At 43.8% G+C, this 18,894-nt stretch overlaps 1 protein-coding gene across 2 annotated transcripts in view; it reads right to left on the bottom strand.

Annotated features, from left to right (window-relative positions):
- The window catches only part of vps54 (VPS54 subunit of GARP complex), a 32,866-nt gene extending 16,115 nt beyond the window's left edge, over window positions 1–16,751 (bottom strand). The window contains exons 1-9 of one of the 2 annotated variants that reach the window (XM_080721373.1): window positions 16,632–16,751; window positions 9,701–9,884; window positions 8,587–8,831; window positions 6,727–6,811; window positions 6,229–6,263; window positions 5,927–6,058; window positions 4,792–5,177; window positions 3,928–4,054; window positions 3,155–3,193 (exon numbers count right to left, since the gene is read on the bottom strand). In XM_080721373.1, the coding sequence (XP_080577499.1) occupies window positions 3,155–3,193; window positions 3,928–4,054; window positions 4,792–5,177; window positions 5,927–6,058; window positions 6,229–6,263; window positions 6,727–6,811; window positions 8,587–8,831; window positions 9,701–9,854 (1,203 nt within the window). In that variant the 5' untranslated portion in view covers window positions 9,855–9,884; window positions 16,632–16,751. The remainder of the gene's footprint in view (window positions 1–3,154; window positions 3,194–3,927; window positions 4,055–4,791; window positions 5,178–5,926; window positions 6,059–6,228; window positions 6,264–6,726; window positions 6,812–8,586; window positions 8,832–9,700; window positions 9,885–16,631) is intronic. The other variant, XM_080721374.1, reaches the window with a different exon arrangement.
- Between the last annotated feature and the right edge of the window lie 2,143 nt (window positions 16,752–18,894).

The following is an 18,894-nucleotide window of genomic DNA, read 5'->3' as shown; positions in this document are numbered from 1 at the left end:
CCTAATTGATCATACTAGAAGCTGGGCCGCCCTTCGGGCGGCCCAGCGTCTAGTCGGCGACCTGGCCAACTCGGAACAACGTAAATAGGGAATGAATGCCCCGCCCTTTAATGCAAACCCCATTATACCTGTTGTCATAGGACCCGTTTTGACCATCTGTTTGCCTGTGTCCATTTATGCCCATATATGGAGATATCTGTTATCTGTCTGTCTGTCAGCGTCCATTTTATGTCCATATATGGAGATCACTGCAGATATAGTTCTGGGTCCATTTTATGCCCATATATGCCCATATATGGAGATATCTGTCTATTTGCGTCCATTTCACGCCCATATATGGAGATCTCTGAATCTGTCTGTCTGTGTCCCTTTATGCCCGTATATGGAGATCTTTGTGATTCTGCGTAAATTTTATGCCCATATATGCCATTTGCGTCCATTTTATGCCCATTTATGGAGATCTCTGTATCCGTCTGTCTGTGTGTCTGTCTGTGTCCCTTTATGCCGTATGAGATCTCTGAATCTGTCTGTCTGTGTCCCTTTATCCATTTTATGCCCATATATGGGGGCATTCATTTTATGCCCATATATGGAGAACGCGCGTGCCCGTGGGACGAACGGTTCTCATATGGGGGCATTCATTTTATGCCCATATATGGAGAACGCGCGTGCCCGTGGGACGAACGGTTCTCGAGATACGCGGATTACCTACATACATACACACTCACAGAGATTTTTTGTTGACTCATGTGGCGTACGTCTGCCCATATATGCCCATATATGGAGATATCTGTCTATTTGCGTCCATTTCACGCCCATATATGGAGATCTCTGAATCTGTCTGTCTGTGTCCCTTTATCCATTTTATGCCCATATATGGGGGCATTCATTTTATGCCCATATATGGAGAACGCGCGTGCCCGTGGGACGGAACACGCGTGCCCGTGGGACGAACGGTTCTCGGAGATCTCTGAATCTGTCTGTCTGTGTCCCTTTATCCATTTTATGCCCATATATGGGGGCATTCATTTTATGCCCATATATGGAGAACGCGCGTGCCCGTGGGACGAACGGTTCTCATATGGGGGCATTCATTTTATGCCCATATATGGAGAACGCGCGTGCCCGTGGGACGAACGGTTCTCGAGATACGCGGATTACCTACATACATACACACTCACAGAGATTTTTTGTTGACTCATGTGGCGTACGTCTGCCCATATATGCCCATATATGGAGATATCTGTCTATTTGCGTCCATTTCACGCCCATATATGGAGATCTCTGAATCTGTCTGTCTGTGTCCCTTTATCCATTTTATGCCCATATATGGGGGCATTCATTTTATGCCCATATATGGAGAACGCGCGTGCCCGTGGGACGGAACACGCGTGCCCGTGGGACGAACGGTTCTCGGAGATCTCTGAATCTGTCTGTCTGTGTCCCTTTATCCATTTTATGCCCATATATGGGGGCATTCATTTTATGCCCATATATGGAGAACGCGCGTGCCCGTGGGACGGAACGCGCGTGCCCGTGGGACGAACGGTTCTCATATGGGGGCATTCATTTTATGCCCATATGGAGAACGCGCGTGCCCGTGGGACGAACGGTTCTCGAGATACGTGGATTACCTACATACATACACACACTCAGAGATTTTTTGTTGACTCATGTGGCGTACGTGATGTCAGAGCCTTTTATGAAGTGATGTCACAATGAGTCAGAGCTTTCGCCGATTTCCTCAGAAACAGCCTGATGTCAACAATCAACCCCGCATAAGGAGATTCCGAACGTTTCGCGCCGGTTTGGGAAAACCGCGCGTCGGGTCGGGTCGAGACCCGGCACTGCACTCCGTGCCGTGGCCATATATGGGGGCATTCATTTTATGCCCATATATGGAGAACGCGCGTGCCCGTGGGACGGAACGCGCGTGCCCGTGGGACGAACGGTTCTCGGAGATCTCTGAATCTGTCTGTCTGTGTCCCTTTATCCATTTTATGCCCATATATGGGGGCATTCATTTTATGCCCATATATGGAGAACGCGCGTGCCCGTGGGACGGAACGCGCGTGCCCGTGGGACGAACGGTTCTCATATGGGGGCATTCATTTTATGCCCATATGGAGAACGCGCGTGCCCGTGGGACGAACGGTTCTCGAGATACGTGGATTACCTACATACATACACACTCACAGAGATTTTTTGTTGACTCATGTGGCGTACGTGATGTCAGAGCCTTTTATGAAGTGATGTCACAATGAGTCAGAGCTTTCGCCGATTTCCTCAGAAACAGCCTGATGTCAACAATCAACCCCGCATAAGGAGATTCCGAACGTTTCGCGCCGGTTCGGGAAAACCGCGCGTCGGGTCGGGTCGAGACCCGGCACTGCACTCCGTGCCGCGGCGGGGAACGCGCGTGCCGAATCTGAAGCCGGTGGGACGAACGGTTCTCGAGATACGCGGATTACAAACACACACACACACACGCAGAGACTTCTCGCATTTATAGATAGATTACAGCGTCATACAAACATAGCAGAAGTAGCAGATCCACAAGAGCTTGTAGATCTGCTACTTTCCTTATTTTCTTATTTGAATCCTGAAGAGTAACGGTTTTAGACAAATGAGGTTTATAACTGGCAGATACGATATATTTGTGTGTCATTAAACATACCGCCAAACTCCATCTAATACTGGGTTGGCTAACAAAAGACAAGGTACACTTTTGACAAACTTTAATCAATTAGTTAAAGCCGGTGAAATTTGTACAAGATATTTTGAATTAATGATTATAAATTAAATTCAAGGTTAGTATCCAAAAATAATTCTTTGCTCATTTCAGTGACAAACTGTTGAGGAGTATAAATGATCAAAGAAAATTAACTGGGATTCAACTTAGTACACTAACACCATCGGAACTGTCCAGATTTGATAAAGACCCATCATTCTGTACACCATCCAGTTAAAAACTAAAACAATTGCTAGGATAATAATTACAGAGATATATCTCCAAATTAAATTAAGTAATCAGTAACAGCGTGATGATGCCTGCGGTTGATTTCCACGTCATTATACAATGGAAAACAACTATGGATTTGGCGTGATTTAAACATGCTCCAAAAAAGTCTTGCCAGAGGCATCTGTTGCCCACCTTCTTCGATCTTCGATCATAAACGAGATGGAATTTGTACTGTATGATTTAAAAAACACATACAAAATACATTAGACCTGAATTAGTAGCCTGGAGAAGGACATGGGTCTTGGGTTATCACCGTCATATATATATGTTGTAATAACTACCTTAAGGCTTTTTAACTTTATTTTTAACCAGAAGAACACCTTGTTTTTGCCCTCAGTGGTTAACTACAGTACCAGCAGGTGGCAGTGTTTCCATTAAAGGTCCTACACCATGCATTTAAAAATAATTTATATAACACTGTGTCCCAAAAACGTTTTTGAAAAGGTTTGAGGCTAAATTACCACTCCTGAATACAGAGCCCCTGTTATTTCTGCCTGGCTTTCAGAGCATTTTCAGCTGCAGTACCACCTTGTCCTGAGTGGGAGGACTGCGCTATTGAGCCAGTTTTGGCCCCACACTCCTCCCCACCTCCTGCTCAGCAGGCCTGCCCACCCCTCCCCAACCCTCTCCCAGCTCCTCCTGCCTCCTTCTCAGGCCTGCCCACCCCTCCCCAACCCTCTCCCAGCTCCTCCTGCCTCCTTCTCAGGCCTTGTGACATCACAAATCTGATATTTCACAATCAGGACCGTTCTGAGACATGCTAACATAGATCTGCCCATAAACTGAGAAAGACACAATGGTCAGAAATAGGACTTTGTGAGGATAGAAGTTGCTTGTGGGACACCAAGAAAATACATAAAAATTGGAAAAATGAAAATTCATGGTGTAGTCCCTTTAAACCCTACCTTCTCCATGACATGCGGGTCATCCCTCAGGCTGCGGTTCAGGTCACTCCTGGCGTACATGCTGAAGTCCTCTACCATCATCTTATCTATCAGCTTCTCCAGCTCACACAGCTGAGAGCCCAGGTGTCTGGGGGGGGGGGGGGCGTTCAGGGTTAATGACCATTAATTGTAGAGGTACAACAGTTAATGGAACAAACTATTTAATGGATTATAAACATTTATAACCTCGCGTGGCCAGACAACATCACTGCGTGGATATGCAGTGAATATGCAAAAAAATAAAGTCACACTATCAACCTCGGAGTATTGCTTTGTTTTCTTGCCGTTAGCTAGTTTCTGACCAAGAGCAGAGATGTATTCTATTGCTAATTTGAACAAACTAGCAGCTGTTTGGTGCTGCCGAGATGTTGTGACCATAGACATAGAAAGGTAGACACCTCCTTTGGCTCTGGGGCATATGCATTCGGGGACCAAGGGAATCCGTGTGCATCGCTTCCATGTGCGTCACACATCGGACGTTGGTAGGCCAATCAGAGGCAGGTGGGGGCGGGTATTTAACTACGCCGCCTGTAAGAACAGCTGCGCAGCCGCGCAACATGGATTGATAAGTCACGGAAAAGACGTGTTGTGATTGGCCAGTAGTCACTTGACTGGCAGCGATCCCTTAGTTTTTCCAGGAAGTCCGGACTACAATTGTTGCACGTCGCGCCAATGAACTGCAGAGGCGAATGAGGCATCTAGCTTTTTATATCTGTGGTTGTGACACCCCTAAACTCGTCTCTAAAAGTGGAGTATGCATCAGCCCTAAATCCACTCAAGTACACACACACACACCCCTTCGACTTCCCCCAAAAACCCGCTGACCTGAAGCAGTGGATGCCCTGCAGCTCCTGCTGCAGCACCTCCTTGGTGGTTGAGATGAGCTCCAGCGCGCCCACAAACTCCGAGGTGGAGAGCAGCAGCTGCACGGTGGGCTGCGTCTGGTGCACGGCCGCCATCAGCTTCAGCTTGCCGTGCAGCTTGGCGCAGTTGGAGCGCGTCAGCCCGGTGCGCACGGCCTGCAGCGGGCCCCGGCACATGACGCGCTCCATGTTGGCGGTGCGGCCGCGCAGGACGGCCACGGCGCGCTGCGTGTCGCGCAGCCGGTCCTGCAGCTCGTGCTGCGACGACATGGCGTGGAAGAAGGCCTCGGAGCGCAGCGAGATCTGATGCGCGATGCTCACCTCCACCACATCCAGGTAGTGACTCAACTGGAGATGGAGAGAGAGGGAGGGGGACAGGGAGACATTGTTTACACGTTAAGATCAGAAAAGTAGAGAATCTATATCTAGATTTTTCCCATTCAATCCGATTAACAATATGGCAGAATCAATACCGATCCGATACAGATACCGATCCGATATAGCACATATTTGATAAATGTATATATGAAATATAAATAATAAGTACAATTAAATAAAAATAAAATACTTTTTATCATTTTCACTGCAATCCGATCTAAGGTTTTTGAATGATATCGGGCCGATATCCGATCTGAAGATTGGATCGGTGGCATCCCTACAGAAAAGCATCTCATTTTTTATTTTAGGTTTTCAGAAAACTCGTAGGATTTAGTAGGCATATCTTTGCTGTTGGGCACAAACCTCTTATCTCCGTATTCTAACTAGAGTATAAATGTAATGCCCTACTTGATACTTCATACTACAGCGTCACACAGGTCATTTTATCCGGTCTGGTTGCGCTCGGGTCTGATAATAGCAGATCTACAGCTTACAATGTGTCGTGCTGTGACGTGTTGTGAGCTTGTAGATCGGCCATTTTCAGCATGCAACCGAATGGAAAATCAGCTATTACGACACCACCAAGGCCTGCCAAAATGCATTTTTGTGAACAGTTGACATGCATCAACTGTAGATTTAGTCGACTAAAATCTTATTTGTTGACTAAAACTACAACTTTTCAGATGACATTTTATTCAAAAGTGAACACAGTGACTGACCTTCTCCTGCAGCAGCCTAGAGGAGGTCATGTCCCTGCTGCCCTTCCCTCCGGCGCTGTTGAAGTGCGACCAGGGCAGCACCGCGTTGAAGGTGGCCGGCTCCTCCAGCGCAAAGTCTGGCTTCATGAAGATCTGACACCATGAAGAGACGTGACATGATGAGTGACAGCCGAGACACGTAAATGCTTAAAAAATCTTAAAACAGCAACTTGTTCCAAACCAAAAAGAAACGTTACAATATGTGTGCATGGAACCACAATAATGTTGCCAAAGTGCAGTGATATAAAAACACAGATTTGTACCTTAGGAACTTGTTCCAGGTCTGCTCTGGATTTATCTGAGGAAGAGAAAGCTTTGGTTAAAGCAATGATAACAGCAATGACAAAAGACTGATTGAAGACTTTATCAGTCAAAAAGGTCAAACAGCACAGAGTACAGTAACATGTTTAGGCAAAAAGGATAGCAAGTCCCGGAGGCAGTGTTGGAGTGGAAGTGTGTTTGAGAGGCCAGGAACTTTAATTCCTGTCACAATATTGCTAGAAATATGTGCATGTTTGCAGAGAACCCAGCAGGGCCCCAAAACAGTTCCAGATGGCGGTTCGCAAATCATTTTGGGGGTCCTTGGCAAGAAGAAGATTGAGAACTAACGATTTAGAAGGTATTTGTAGAATCGGCCTCAGGGTGCTAATGGGTGAACTTGTACTTTCAGCCATGTGACGGCGTCATAAAACGGAGTATAAATCAGGTTTAAGACTGCCATAGAGGCAGCAGTGCTGCAGAGGTGTGTTAATAATTCATACCGTGGTTAGTGGTGACACAGGAGACGGAGTCCACATCGTCTTTGTTGGGACAGATGGCCTTACAGCGTTCATGGATTCTTTCCCTCTAAAAATAGGAGAAGATACAGCTGGCTTCAGTGATTGCGGTTAAAAAAATTAAAATACATAAAAGATGAGAGAAATAAAAGTAAAGTCTATGCTTTCTACTAATATAGAGTAGCCAATTATTTTGTATCCCTCTTTACCCCCATTCCAATTTAATGTCCATTCCTACTGAGCACTATATAAAAGTATATGGCAGTGTTTACGCAGTCTATAAGAGAATACAATGTTATGGGTTAATAGTAATGCACAATATTATTGGTAGCATGTGGATACCGGTCAATATTTCATAAAAAAATTCAATATTTGTATCGAACCGATGTCAAAATAGTTACGATATTTTTTCACCAATATTGACAGATATTTCACAGAGCTGCTGCAGACTCAGAGGCAGAGCGGAAGAAAACAACCTTTAAGGAGTTTTTTTTCTCTGTGTAACCGTTTATCAAACTAAGAAATGAGTTCATATAGCAGCATTTCTCTCGCTATTTCTACTGAAACTGCAACTCCGTGTACTGTAATATTTAAAGTCCTGATAATCATTGTAGGCCTATATAAGCCGTGTCATGAATCACTTTGTGATGCATTGTGAGGTTGGAAATCCATTGTCAGCTGTTCTTATCACTGACAAAACCTCTCAACTCCACTTGAGATGGGATTGGGGTAAAGTGATGATAATATAATGATAATAATAATAATCTTTTTTTCCAAGTAATATTGAAAACAGCTGACCAAACAAGCTCACAACACATCGCATCGTGACACATTGGGACCTTGTAGGTCGGCGGTGGATAATTCATAATGGATTTTTTCCCCTCCATATCTGTGTTGCTGGAGACACAATATTTATCTTTTGGGTCTCAAGCTGAATCATTTTGGGAGACCCTGCACTAATGCAGCGACAAACATTGCCCGTGATGATTGGATCCCATTTTGTCCATGTTTCACTGCACAGAGCAGTCATTTAGGTGGGTGTTGGTAGCAGGTGTAGGGTTACTGTACAGCTTGCACTTAAAGTGACAGTCATTCAGGTTGAATAATGCAGCGTCAGTGAAGGCAGAGAGGCATTACCCATGGATTACAGCAAAAAGAAAATCCATCCACACCAATGCAACTGCTTGCAACTGCCATTGGGGATAATGGTTGCCAAGTAGTTGCATGTTTCAAGGCGAATCGTTGCTGTGGTTTGGGCTTAAGGTGTGATTTGTGAAACAGTGTGAAAGGACACCACCCCCCACTAGGGATGGGATGATACGCGATATTATCGTTTATCGTGATAAAAAAACACTCCAGCAAAATGAGCTAATATAGCGTCACAATCATTTAAACCCCTTTTTAACCATATTAAAACTTTGTCTATTCAAAAATAGCAGATATAAAAGCTTCGCTATGAGCTTGTAAATGAATGTTTTAAAAATCTTTAAAGTGTATAATTTAATTTTTATAATTTTATTTATTTTTTATAATTCAGATTTTCTTTTTTTTAACACAAATCTTCTAATAATAATAATGCATTTTATTTGGAGACGCCTTTCAAAAGACCCAAGGTCGCTGTACAGTGCATACAGAAAAAGAAATTACATTCTAAAAACACTCTCCTGAGGGGAGGAGTCCCTGCCACAAAGCATTTTCAGATGGGAGTCTGCGGCCAAATAAATATCAATGACATGAAATAATTTGAGCACCATAACGTACAGTATACCATTTTTGGACTGCCTCCAAAAACAGTCCTCACAAAAGGGGGCCCCACAGACCACCGTTTGGGACACACCAACTGACCTGGGCGGTCTCCTGGAGGTAAGGGACAAAGTGTTCCCTGGTGATGTTGGGGAGGTAGAAGGAGGGCATGACCTCGGTCTCGGCAAAGTCCAGGCCCCAGGTCTTGGTGAAGAAGTCCGACTCCCTCTTGGCGAGCCGCGGGTCGTTCAGCGCCGCCGGGAGGTTGACCTTGGAGCTGTACACCGTCCAGCGGTCGTGTTCCGCCACCACGGACGGGCCCTCGCACAGGCCGCCGCGGGCCTCGCCTGCAAGGAGGCCACACAGGGAATCGAGTAGTCGTTATTTTATGGCAGGGGTTTTCAACGTTTTAAGGCCAAGGAACCCTTAGTTGAGCGAGAGATGAAGCAGGGACCCCCACAACCTTTTCATAGATTCCATAGTGTTTCATCGTTTGACAGCACAATCATCAGTGTATTTTGGATTCATGTCAATTTGTGTTTTCTGATATTTAACCACTTGAACCGTCAATACTTAGTCTGCTCCTTTTCCGCTCTACACCAAACCTTTTTGCCGAAAATAGACCATCTGAGCTTGTAGATCTGCTATTTTTTGCTAAAGTTCTGAGAATATGGACACTAGGGTTCAAGTGTTTAATATAAAAAAGGAGAAAAAAGGTTTCTATCACACAAAGATTTGGAGGACCCCCTGTAGTAACTCTGAGGACCCCTTAGGGGTCCCGGACCCCCTGTTGTATGGCAATAGTGAAGGGATATTAAAGTACACAATGCCAGTCGGCCGCGGCTTGCGATTGGCTGAAGCGGAGGTAGGGAGCGCTCTGCTGTGGTCACTTGGAACTCACAGAGGTGCCCAAAGTCGGGGGGACGAAGATTTACTATTCTGTCCCTATCGGGACATACTGTAACTCGGACGGCGCTGAATCGGCTCAAGCTCGCTTTAACTCGCTCGGCGGTGTCTCACGTGGATCAAGTACGCTTGAGACGGCGCACCTCTGTCGTCTCCACCGAAAACAAGCGCTCCCTTACAATGCGTTGTGTACAAAAACAATAATCGCCCAGGGGACCCACATCGTTTGAAAAGTAGATCTGCTATTTCTGCCATTAGGGAAAACGATTGAAAATGTAAAAACTGTGGCAGGCCTAAATGGGGGTCTCACCGGTGGGCTCCTTGGGACAGACGTCGGGCAGGGAGCGGACAGGCCTGTAGTGGCGCGGTGCAGAGGACGCCCCCCTGTCCTTGCAGTAGACCCCATCACTGGCCCCTCCTCCGCCGGGACGGGGCACTGGGGACGAGCCGTGACGGGAGGCCATGGCATCGGGACACCCCTCCAAGGAGGCTAGCTGGACGGACGAACAGAAACACACACAGCAGGGGTTAGTGCATGTCTCCAGACAAGTTTACAGAATGTACACGGCAGAAAACAACATGATGGGTACATTCACATGAGGTCATACAATTCCATCTACCATACTACCAACACTGGGAAAACATGCACGGATTGCACGAACAGCGCTGGCATTAGATCACTGAAAGTCAACAATGTCATAATAAAGCAGTAAATCATAATAATAAAATCATAGTAGCAATACATTTCTACTGCTTTTTCTAAAAACAAAATAAACAATGACTGTATAAAATACAGAATTGATGTTGGCACAGAAACCTTTTCCATCTTTCATATTTCACCCTCTTTGGGTTTCTTTCATAAAGGAATGCCATACTTCGTCGTACGAACAATGTAAGAAGAACAATGCACTACGGTGCGATGCTTCATCAGCTTGTAGATCTGCTATTTTCAAAACAATTTCAAAGTGAAAGAGAAAGTGTGTCTGTGCTCTGTGGGGCTTATGAATATTGAACCAACAAAAGTAAGTAAGGAGCTTGTGATGAAATAATAACTACATTGGATCCATTAAAACACCGGTTATTTCCCCCCATTTCATGAAAAGTAACGGTTTTGTACATACATACATAAGAGGTAGTATTCGGTCTTCACTTTCCAAATAACGTGTAAGACGCTACTTAAAACGCCATTATGTAACTTTTCTTTAACGAATACAAAGAAATGTTGTCCAATCTGTATGATAGAGTATGTTAAATACAATATAACTTGTCTCCCTGCTCTTCTATTGAGAGATTTGTATCGTGTCAAGGTCATTCATGTCTTACCTAGACACCGGATCTGACACAGATTTTTACCTGAAGTCATTAAATGTGCATAATGCACATAACCAGGGTAGAAGAGGAAAGTTATAGTGCAGCTTTAAAAGCACACTGCTCATTTTGTCAACTACAGAGGTAACATAAATGATTCACGTGAGGATGATGTTGCGTTTCAAAAGAGAACTGAAAGTGTTGTTTCCTCATCGAAACAGCGGAGGAGGCATTTGTTCCTTCTCCAGTGCATCCAGCGATCCAACTCTTCACTTGACTTGTCAGATAGGTAGGCCTGTCACAATTATTACATAATCATAATCGTCTAATCGCAATTAATTGAGATAATCAAAATCATTTTTGCATGACTGTCATTATCATCACGATCGTTTAGTTTATATTTTCAAACATTATCAAAAGCATATTTAGCAAATTTACAAGCGTTGTGAGCTTGTAGAACTGCCATTTCCACTATGCTATATTTTAATTGGCAAAGTAATAAGATATTAAAATTGACAGTAATTTATTTGTATGTTAATGTTATTCGTCATATCTGCCTTGTTGAACTTTTGTTTACAAACAAACTCTTTTTTTTTTTTCTCTCTGAATTATTTGTGTGACCCTAATGCATCAGCACACTGAGTCACACACACTGAGTCACATTGGTAAACCACTCTGTGGTGACAGACAGTGACTTTCTAGGAAGCAATCTGTCTAGTAGTTAGTTCCAATTCCTGGATCTTCCTCTTCCAACAGTGTATGCAGTGATGTTACTAGGTTTTCAATGTAATGGGTCCCGGGACCCACAGGTGGTCATTCAAATGGGTCCCAGAAAAGTTTTACGAGTCCTCAATACAATGTTTTCGAGCGCTGTTTGAACTTAGAACTACTAAAACTACTAAAACATGTGCCCCTAATGAATTCGGGTGGAATCAAAACATTGACGCTTCTATCGCCTGTTTAAGACTTTCTATGTGGATTTTATTTGTGTTAACGTTGGGTAAAGTAGGATGCTTTCACCCATGAACAATGGTGGTGTCTGTGGAATTTTAAAATGTTTTTCTTTTACCGCGACCCGGTAAATTATTTTAACATGGACTCCAATGGAGGCGCATCCCCGGGACCCCAGGACCATGACATGAATGAGTCCCTGGGCGACTTGAATGAGTTTTTGATGCGGGATGCGCACGTAATGACATCACTGTGTATGTGTCTGTCTGTCTGTCTGTGTGTGTGTGCGTGTGTGAGAGAATGTGTCTCTATAGCTGGGGTTCTCAGAGATACAGCAGGGGGGCCGTCAAATCTTTGTGTGTGTGTGTTTGTGTGTGTGTGTGTGTGTGTGTGTGTGTGGGGGGGGGGGGGGGGGCATTAGCGGAAAATGGCAGATCTACAAGCTCACAACCCGTCAGCGACTGCAGTAGATCGTCTATTTGCTGCGAAGATGTTTGTTGTTACAGGTAACAAACAGCAGACCAAGTAGGGAGCCAAAGGTCAAGTTTTCAAAGTGTTGAGGGTTTAAGTTGTTACATGTCTGAAAACACACATTCAACATGAATCCAATATGTAGTGGTGGGTTCCTGCTTCATCGCTCTCTCAGCTAAGGGGTCCTCAGCCTGAAAAACGTTGATGACCCCTGCTCTATATAGATGCAGACCTTTGTCACTGGACGAGTCTACTACTAGACGCGTTGGGAGTAAACGGCTAAGAGTCTGGCATGGAGAAGACAAGCGCCTCTCTCTAATCCCATCAGAGTGGGAAGAGGATCAGACGAGAGATGGGAAGCAAGCTGCCCTCTTCTCCATGCACAGCTTTGATTTAACGTGGCCCACGGCCTCCCTCCCTGTGTTATCTAAACTAAGCTTCAGACCACCCAAAACAAAATGATACGACTACTTCCCCCCAGCCTTAAGCCTATGACCCATCTAATTCCAACACACTTTGCTAGTTTGTGATGGCTCAGTATTTAAGATACTCAAAAGGGACAGTGTCCTCAATACCCTCAGACCTGTCTAATTACTTCTCCAGAGTGAGAGACACCCACAGCCACAACACTAGAATATGGTACCTGATCTGGTACCACCCATATTTTAAAGAGAATATTTGTGGGAAAATGAATTGCCTGTGTGGTGCGGTTATAGAACCCTCATAGAAATGTCACGAATTTGATCCCTGCAAAGGCCAAAACACATTGTCCCATTGAAGGTCCCTAACACTGAATCCATGTTTGGTAAATGGCAGCTGAAACGAAGCAAGGATAAAAATGTGAACTGGGCATGCCGTGTATCGGTGTATGTAGTGATGTTTTCAGCGCAACTAAAAGCGGTGGGATTCACCACGATATTACCAAATAGTGGACGCCAGACCATGATCGAAGCAAATAGTGGACGGACACTCACACGTCACGCTGGGCAAGACCTGCTACCAAGAGTGTCTAACCGGAAGTACAAGGAAGTTAACTCAGTGGGTGCCCACGCGTTAAACTCTTTGATGTCGCTGGAGGCCCACAACGTTTTTGACGCGTTTACTGTATTTACAGTATTAACTTTAAATCTCACGTTAGGTCGGGGCTACGCCTGGATGCAGCCCATTCACCGCGGGTCGCTTCGAATCGACGCTGAGAGCATCGCGCAGCCGTTTTTCTCCATATAATCCAATGCATTTCCCCATCTTTAATGCCCTTTATCTCTGATGTTTGTTTTATGGCTAAAACTGTGGCCGACTGCGGCAAAATGACCAACTTTTGATCGGCAATGAACAGCTATGATCAACACTGGTCCATACAGTAAGTTACACAACATCATCCTGTCTGCGGTCATGTGACCAAGTGACGTCATGACGCATGCATTGATGCAGCAGGCCCGTATTCAATAGAATGGTGGTGGGCCTGGGCAGCGAGAGGGGATAAATGGGGCTCCATCCAGGGGCACCCAATGTGTTAACGGTCATTGATGCTTTTAGCATATATGTTGACATTCCCCGGGCTTGAAACCAGTGCTGTGAACTTGTGACTGGTTGTGACAGATACAGTACTACCAGGGGAAGTACATTACCACAGAGGTCCTGCCCTAGGGGCACAAACCACTCCTCATGAGATGAGAAAAGCCTGGGAAGGAGTTCAGTGGACGCTGAAAAACCCATGATGAGCGGACAGTGAACAATGCACACACAGTTCATGAGCACAGATCTATCATCTCTAACCTACAAGTCAGTGTGTGCAGAATAAACATAGCACATGTCACACGAAGAAACCAGACGGTCTTTATATCACCTCACGAGAATTAACATATCCCGGCCTGCCAAATTCATAATTTAGATCTTCGTTGGAAAACTGCAATAATGGCATATCAGTGTGTTCAACCGTTGAATTCATGTAAAAGAATTTAAAATAAATACTAATATATTGAACAAACATCGCATAGGCAAGCAATACCATGATGCTCCCTGCAGTGGCCTGCACTATGGCTTTCCACAAAGACTTTGCATGCAAGGAATGTTGTAGGTCCCACTCCCAACCTGCAGGAATAAATGCCAAAACAAAGATAGCAGCCACTCAAAATTCACTGCATGTTCACACAATGCATTGTGAATGCATCAAATATGCAGAGAGTGCATTGTCTGCAAATCTTGTATATTTGAACGGGGCTATAGAGACATGTTCCATGTCACATGTGACGAAGAGTGCTGCTGATACGTGTCATGTCAGTTTGAAGAGAATATAGTACAGTTGCACAAATTCCTACACATGTGCCAAGTTGTTGGCTCCGACCGTATTCATTGCATCAAATGAAGATGAATGCTAGGCATCGGACATTATGTAAATACTAAATCATTGCAGAGTGATTACTATAAGGGGCCAGGGCATTAATATTGGTACTACCACGTACTAACTTGTTGGTTAAAGCTGTGGTTCCCAAACTGGGGGGTCCCCAAATTATTTGAGGAATCCCCAGATGATTAGCAGGGGTTGACACTAAGGTCTCAGAGGCCCTTGCCAGTCGGGCAAGTACAGGTCATGTTCTACTTGCCCAAAGGTCATGCCCACTTGCCCAAAAAATAAATCGTCCATTGTAAAATGATGATCAATTTAACACTTATTTCTTGGCTTGAATTGAATATGTATATGGTTTCACAGGGAGGCTCTCTCCATTGTGACATGTCGCCACTCCGAAATTGACTTCTTATTGTCGGAGTGGCGACACTCCCATGGGCCTAAGGTTTAGGGTTAGGGTTAGAGATAGGGTTAGTGTCGGAATGGAGACATGTCGGAAAGGAGACATGTCGGAGTGGAGAGATGCACTCGGTTTCACACTTGTTATTTTAATTTTTTAAGTGTAACAGTAAAAACTGAACATTATTGGTAAACAGTGCTCTAATTTGACATTCCACAGATCAGAGGACAGAGTGCGCTGGACACGTTCAGGTGTTTAGACAGATATCTTGTGTTTTGTTTATAGATGATTGTGTCCCCTCTCAAATGAGCACTTGCCCGGTCGGGCAACCTGAAAGCGAACTTTACCTGCCCGAAAGTTTTATTTACCTGCCGGGGGCAGGTGGGCAAGCCTTAGTGTCAATGCCTGATTAGCTTAATATGCAATATTATTTTCTCACTCAACACAGTAAACAAACCAACATACATTAGAAGTCAGGCCAGGTGTTGTCCATTTTTTGAGGGCACAAAGGCCAAATGCCAGGGCAGGGAGGGCATCAGGGTTAGGGATGACCTACAGTAATCTACAGTGAAATAGATAAATGATGGTATTTACAATCTGATTCATGCTCAGCCCGAGTCCCCATGGTTTAAAGATGGGGACTCGGGAGAGTTAAGATTTCAGAATCTCAACAAAAGACACTGTCTAAATGACAAGAAAGAAACACAGATGTCTGTTCTACATACTGACAATAAAGAGAGCTATTTTCTGGAGGGGCACAAGGCCAAACTGAGGGGCAACGGTGGCAATGGCTTTCATGGCCTCCATGGAATTCCGGACATGGTAGAAGTGTATACTTTTTTACAGGGTATCTGCACATTTCTAAAGTGACAAGGACTTTAAGACCTTTTTAATACCAAATTGGCCACAAGAAAAGCAAACATTGTGAAAATAGTCTCGCAATTTCACTACATTTATCTGTGGAACCGAGTCAAACTGAACCTCAACTCATACAATTCAAAGTGCTTGTCATATGATTATTTTTTGGGGCAGCCTGAATAGGTTTGGAATCCTAGGCTAGCATTATAAAAGGACATACCTAAACTTTATTGACATATGGTAATTAGTAAGTGGATAGTTCACTATTTACATTACTCTCAGTCTGCAAACTCTGCATCTAAGTAGGACGGTGACAGCGTGTAATTTGCACTCACATAATAAGAATAAGAAGAAAAATAATGATAATATTAATAAATGTGTCAATTAGTAACTCAAGTGTACAAATGTAACCAAATGGAATGGTACTTGAACACAGGTGGGCTACTGTAACTTAACAGCTGAGGAATTTCCACTATTATAATTATAATAGTAGTAGTAATAAATAATACACTTCTGCTTTGGCCATTTAAACGTATGTTTTCTCATGCCAATAAAGCCCTTTGAATTGAATTGATTAATAACAATAGGTATATCAAATGTAAGACTGGCACTTTATCAAACCTGCTTTGGAAAAGCAAGTAAAATAACAATACATAATAATAATACATAATGCAGCCATGGGACTGTCTGCTCTGCTGATGTTGTCAGTCTGTCACGCTGAGTCCATCAGATATGATCTGCTCCACTGTACTTACACGTAACCAATGCTAAACGCTGTGAACGCTAGTTAGCCTGGCTAGCCACTTGCCTGCCTGTCAAACGGCCCCGGCGTGCTAACGCGAGCCTCACCACAATAACCAGCTTCAACGTGCATGTCGTGGTAATAAACCACGTTAGTGAGCATACCTGTCGCACGGCGAAACACAGCGGTTCCAAAGGCTCCCCCGCCGTCCCACCATCACACACTCAGACAGACTAGAGCAGAGAACTACAGCAGCTAGCCTAGCAGCAACGCTGCTAGCATCATCATCATCATCATCATCATCATCCACCGGTACACACTGCCCACAATGCACTGCGGGAGGACAAGACTCTTCTTCCGGTCGTAGCTCGCGCTTGTCACCTAGTGGTCACAGCAGGGATTTTATTGTAACCTCGCCTACCAGGCTTTCTCCCGAGAGAGAGCCTGGTGTTCGTTCACAACAGAGCGTTTGGTTTCCGCCTAAAGCGCGGAAACCACTAGAAGCGGCGTCGCTTTGATTTGGTTCCCTCCGTTTGTTTCCCCAATCCCTTTTAAAATGCTGGAAATGCTACGTAGTCTTGCCAGTCGCTACGAGTTGGATTAAAAGATGCACATACCAAACGAATTTTTCGAAAGCAAAACTACGCCTCATCAAGGTGTTTATTAGGTCGGCCCTAAAAGTATGTCCTTGGGTGCAGGGGAATATTTTGGGTTAAAACTGAATCCGGTTGATAGTTCCGGCCAAAGCGTAGTCCGTCTAGGACTACAACATGACGTAAAGTGGTTTCCGCTCCCGACCGGATCAAACCCCGTAAAGTGAAGTGATCCCAGACTAATTTTATTGTAGCCTACAATATTTGACCCTGATGTGGACAGGGTAAAAGTAAAAGTCGACCTAAAACAAACTCGACCCAAACTCGTTTCCCAACGGGCCTGTGGCCTTGAAGCTAGATGCAGAATAGACCAAATATATGAGATACTTAAAGTGTGGTTCCTGTGGAAATAAGCCTCTGCTTTCTAGGATCTCCTTTTAGTTGACCTTGTACCAGTGATTTGTACTGTCATGAAACTGTACTTTTTTCTATTGCAAACTTCTAATAAATTCTTCAATCAATCAATCAATCAATCAATCAATCAATCAATCAAAATCAAATCTTTGCTTCTGGGGGTCCCTCCCTGGAACAAAATATTTTGCGATGGGGGTCCGTGGCCCAATACGTATCATTCTGGGGTTCCTTGACATGACAAAGTTTGAGAAACACTGATGGCAACATAATCATTTTTTTTTTTTTTTTTTTTCCAGATTTTTTTTAGGATTTAGAACCCCTGGTTAAGAACCCCCAAAATGTGTTTTTGGCCACGGACCCCTATCAAAAAATATTTTTTTCCAGGGACCCCCAGAAGCAAAGATTTGATTTTGGTCTATTCTGCATCTAGCTTAAGGCCACAGACCCGTTGGGAAACGAGTTTGGGTCGAGTTTGTTTTAGGTCGACTTTTCCTGTATTCGTGGACAGTGGTGGAAAAAAAATAAAATAAAAAATAATATATATACTGTATATATATATATATATACTCAAAGTATCAATACTGCAAAGTAGAAATTCTCTGTTAGAAGTAAAAGTCTTGAATTAAAAATGTACTTGAGTAAAAGCATGAAAGTATTGGTATCAAAATGTACTTATAGAGCATCAAAAGTAAAAGTACAAAATGTTTGAAAATATATAGGATTGGAAATACTCCAGTGGACTCCAGTAAAGTTTGTACTTAAGCGATACAAAAAGCTTTACCTTTGGCTAATGATGTAAAATCAGTAGTTAATTACTGTAGTAAATTGTTTTGGACAGGAGCTTTATGCAGTATTACCCCCTGTAGGAATGTGTTCGTTCGGCAAATTGCATTGAATGGGGTTGAATGCTATGAAACAATAGCATTCAACAAATTTAACAATTCAATTCACTTAATTTCAGTTCGCATTTTGAGTTCACTGGAATAGAATTGTAATGTACAGTATACACACCTACAGGGAGAAAAGAAGGGTGTCTGCCAACTAATATATAATATTATGTAAAACCTTTTTATTGCAGTGTATACAATAATATGGCAACAACAGTTAAGGGCAGCAACAGAATTAAGGCCTGAGTGACAAACTTGAGAATTAAAAACTAAAACTAAAAAAGGCTGCAAGTTAAATATAAGTAGACTCAATCACTCAAAACAAATTGGGACAATTTAGAAAGTTCATTTTAACGGTTGAAATCCCACAGACATACCGGTAAATAGATGTGAACACAGGTCAGGAAACACATCTTGACAGTACACTGGGAGCAACTAATTCTCGTAATAGTTTTCTTTCAGAAGTGTATTTTTTTCCCTGACAACTTTATTGATTGACAGTCCAACTTATGAGGACCATCCTTATGTTTAAG

The sequence above is a fragment of the Nannobrachium achirus genome (genome assembly GCF_963921795.1).
Source record: "Nannobrachium achirus genome assembly, chromosome: 3".
Taxonomy (NCBI): Eukaryota; Metazoa; Chordata; class Actinopteri; order Myctophiformes; family Myctophidae; genus Nannobrachium; species Nannobrachium achirus.
The sequence above is the reverse complement of the archived record's forward strand: the minus strand, read 5'-3'. Positions and strand labels throughout refer to the sequence as shown.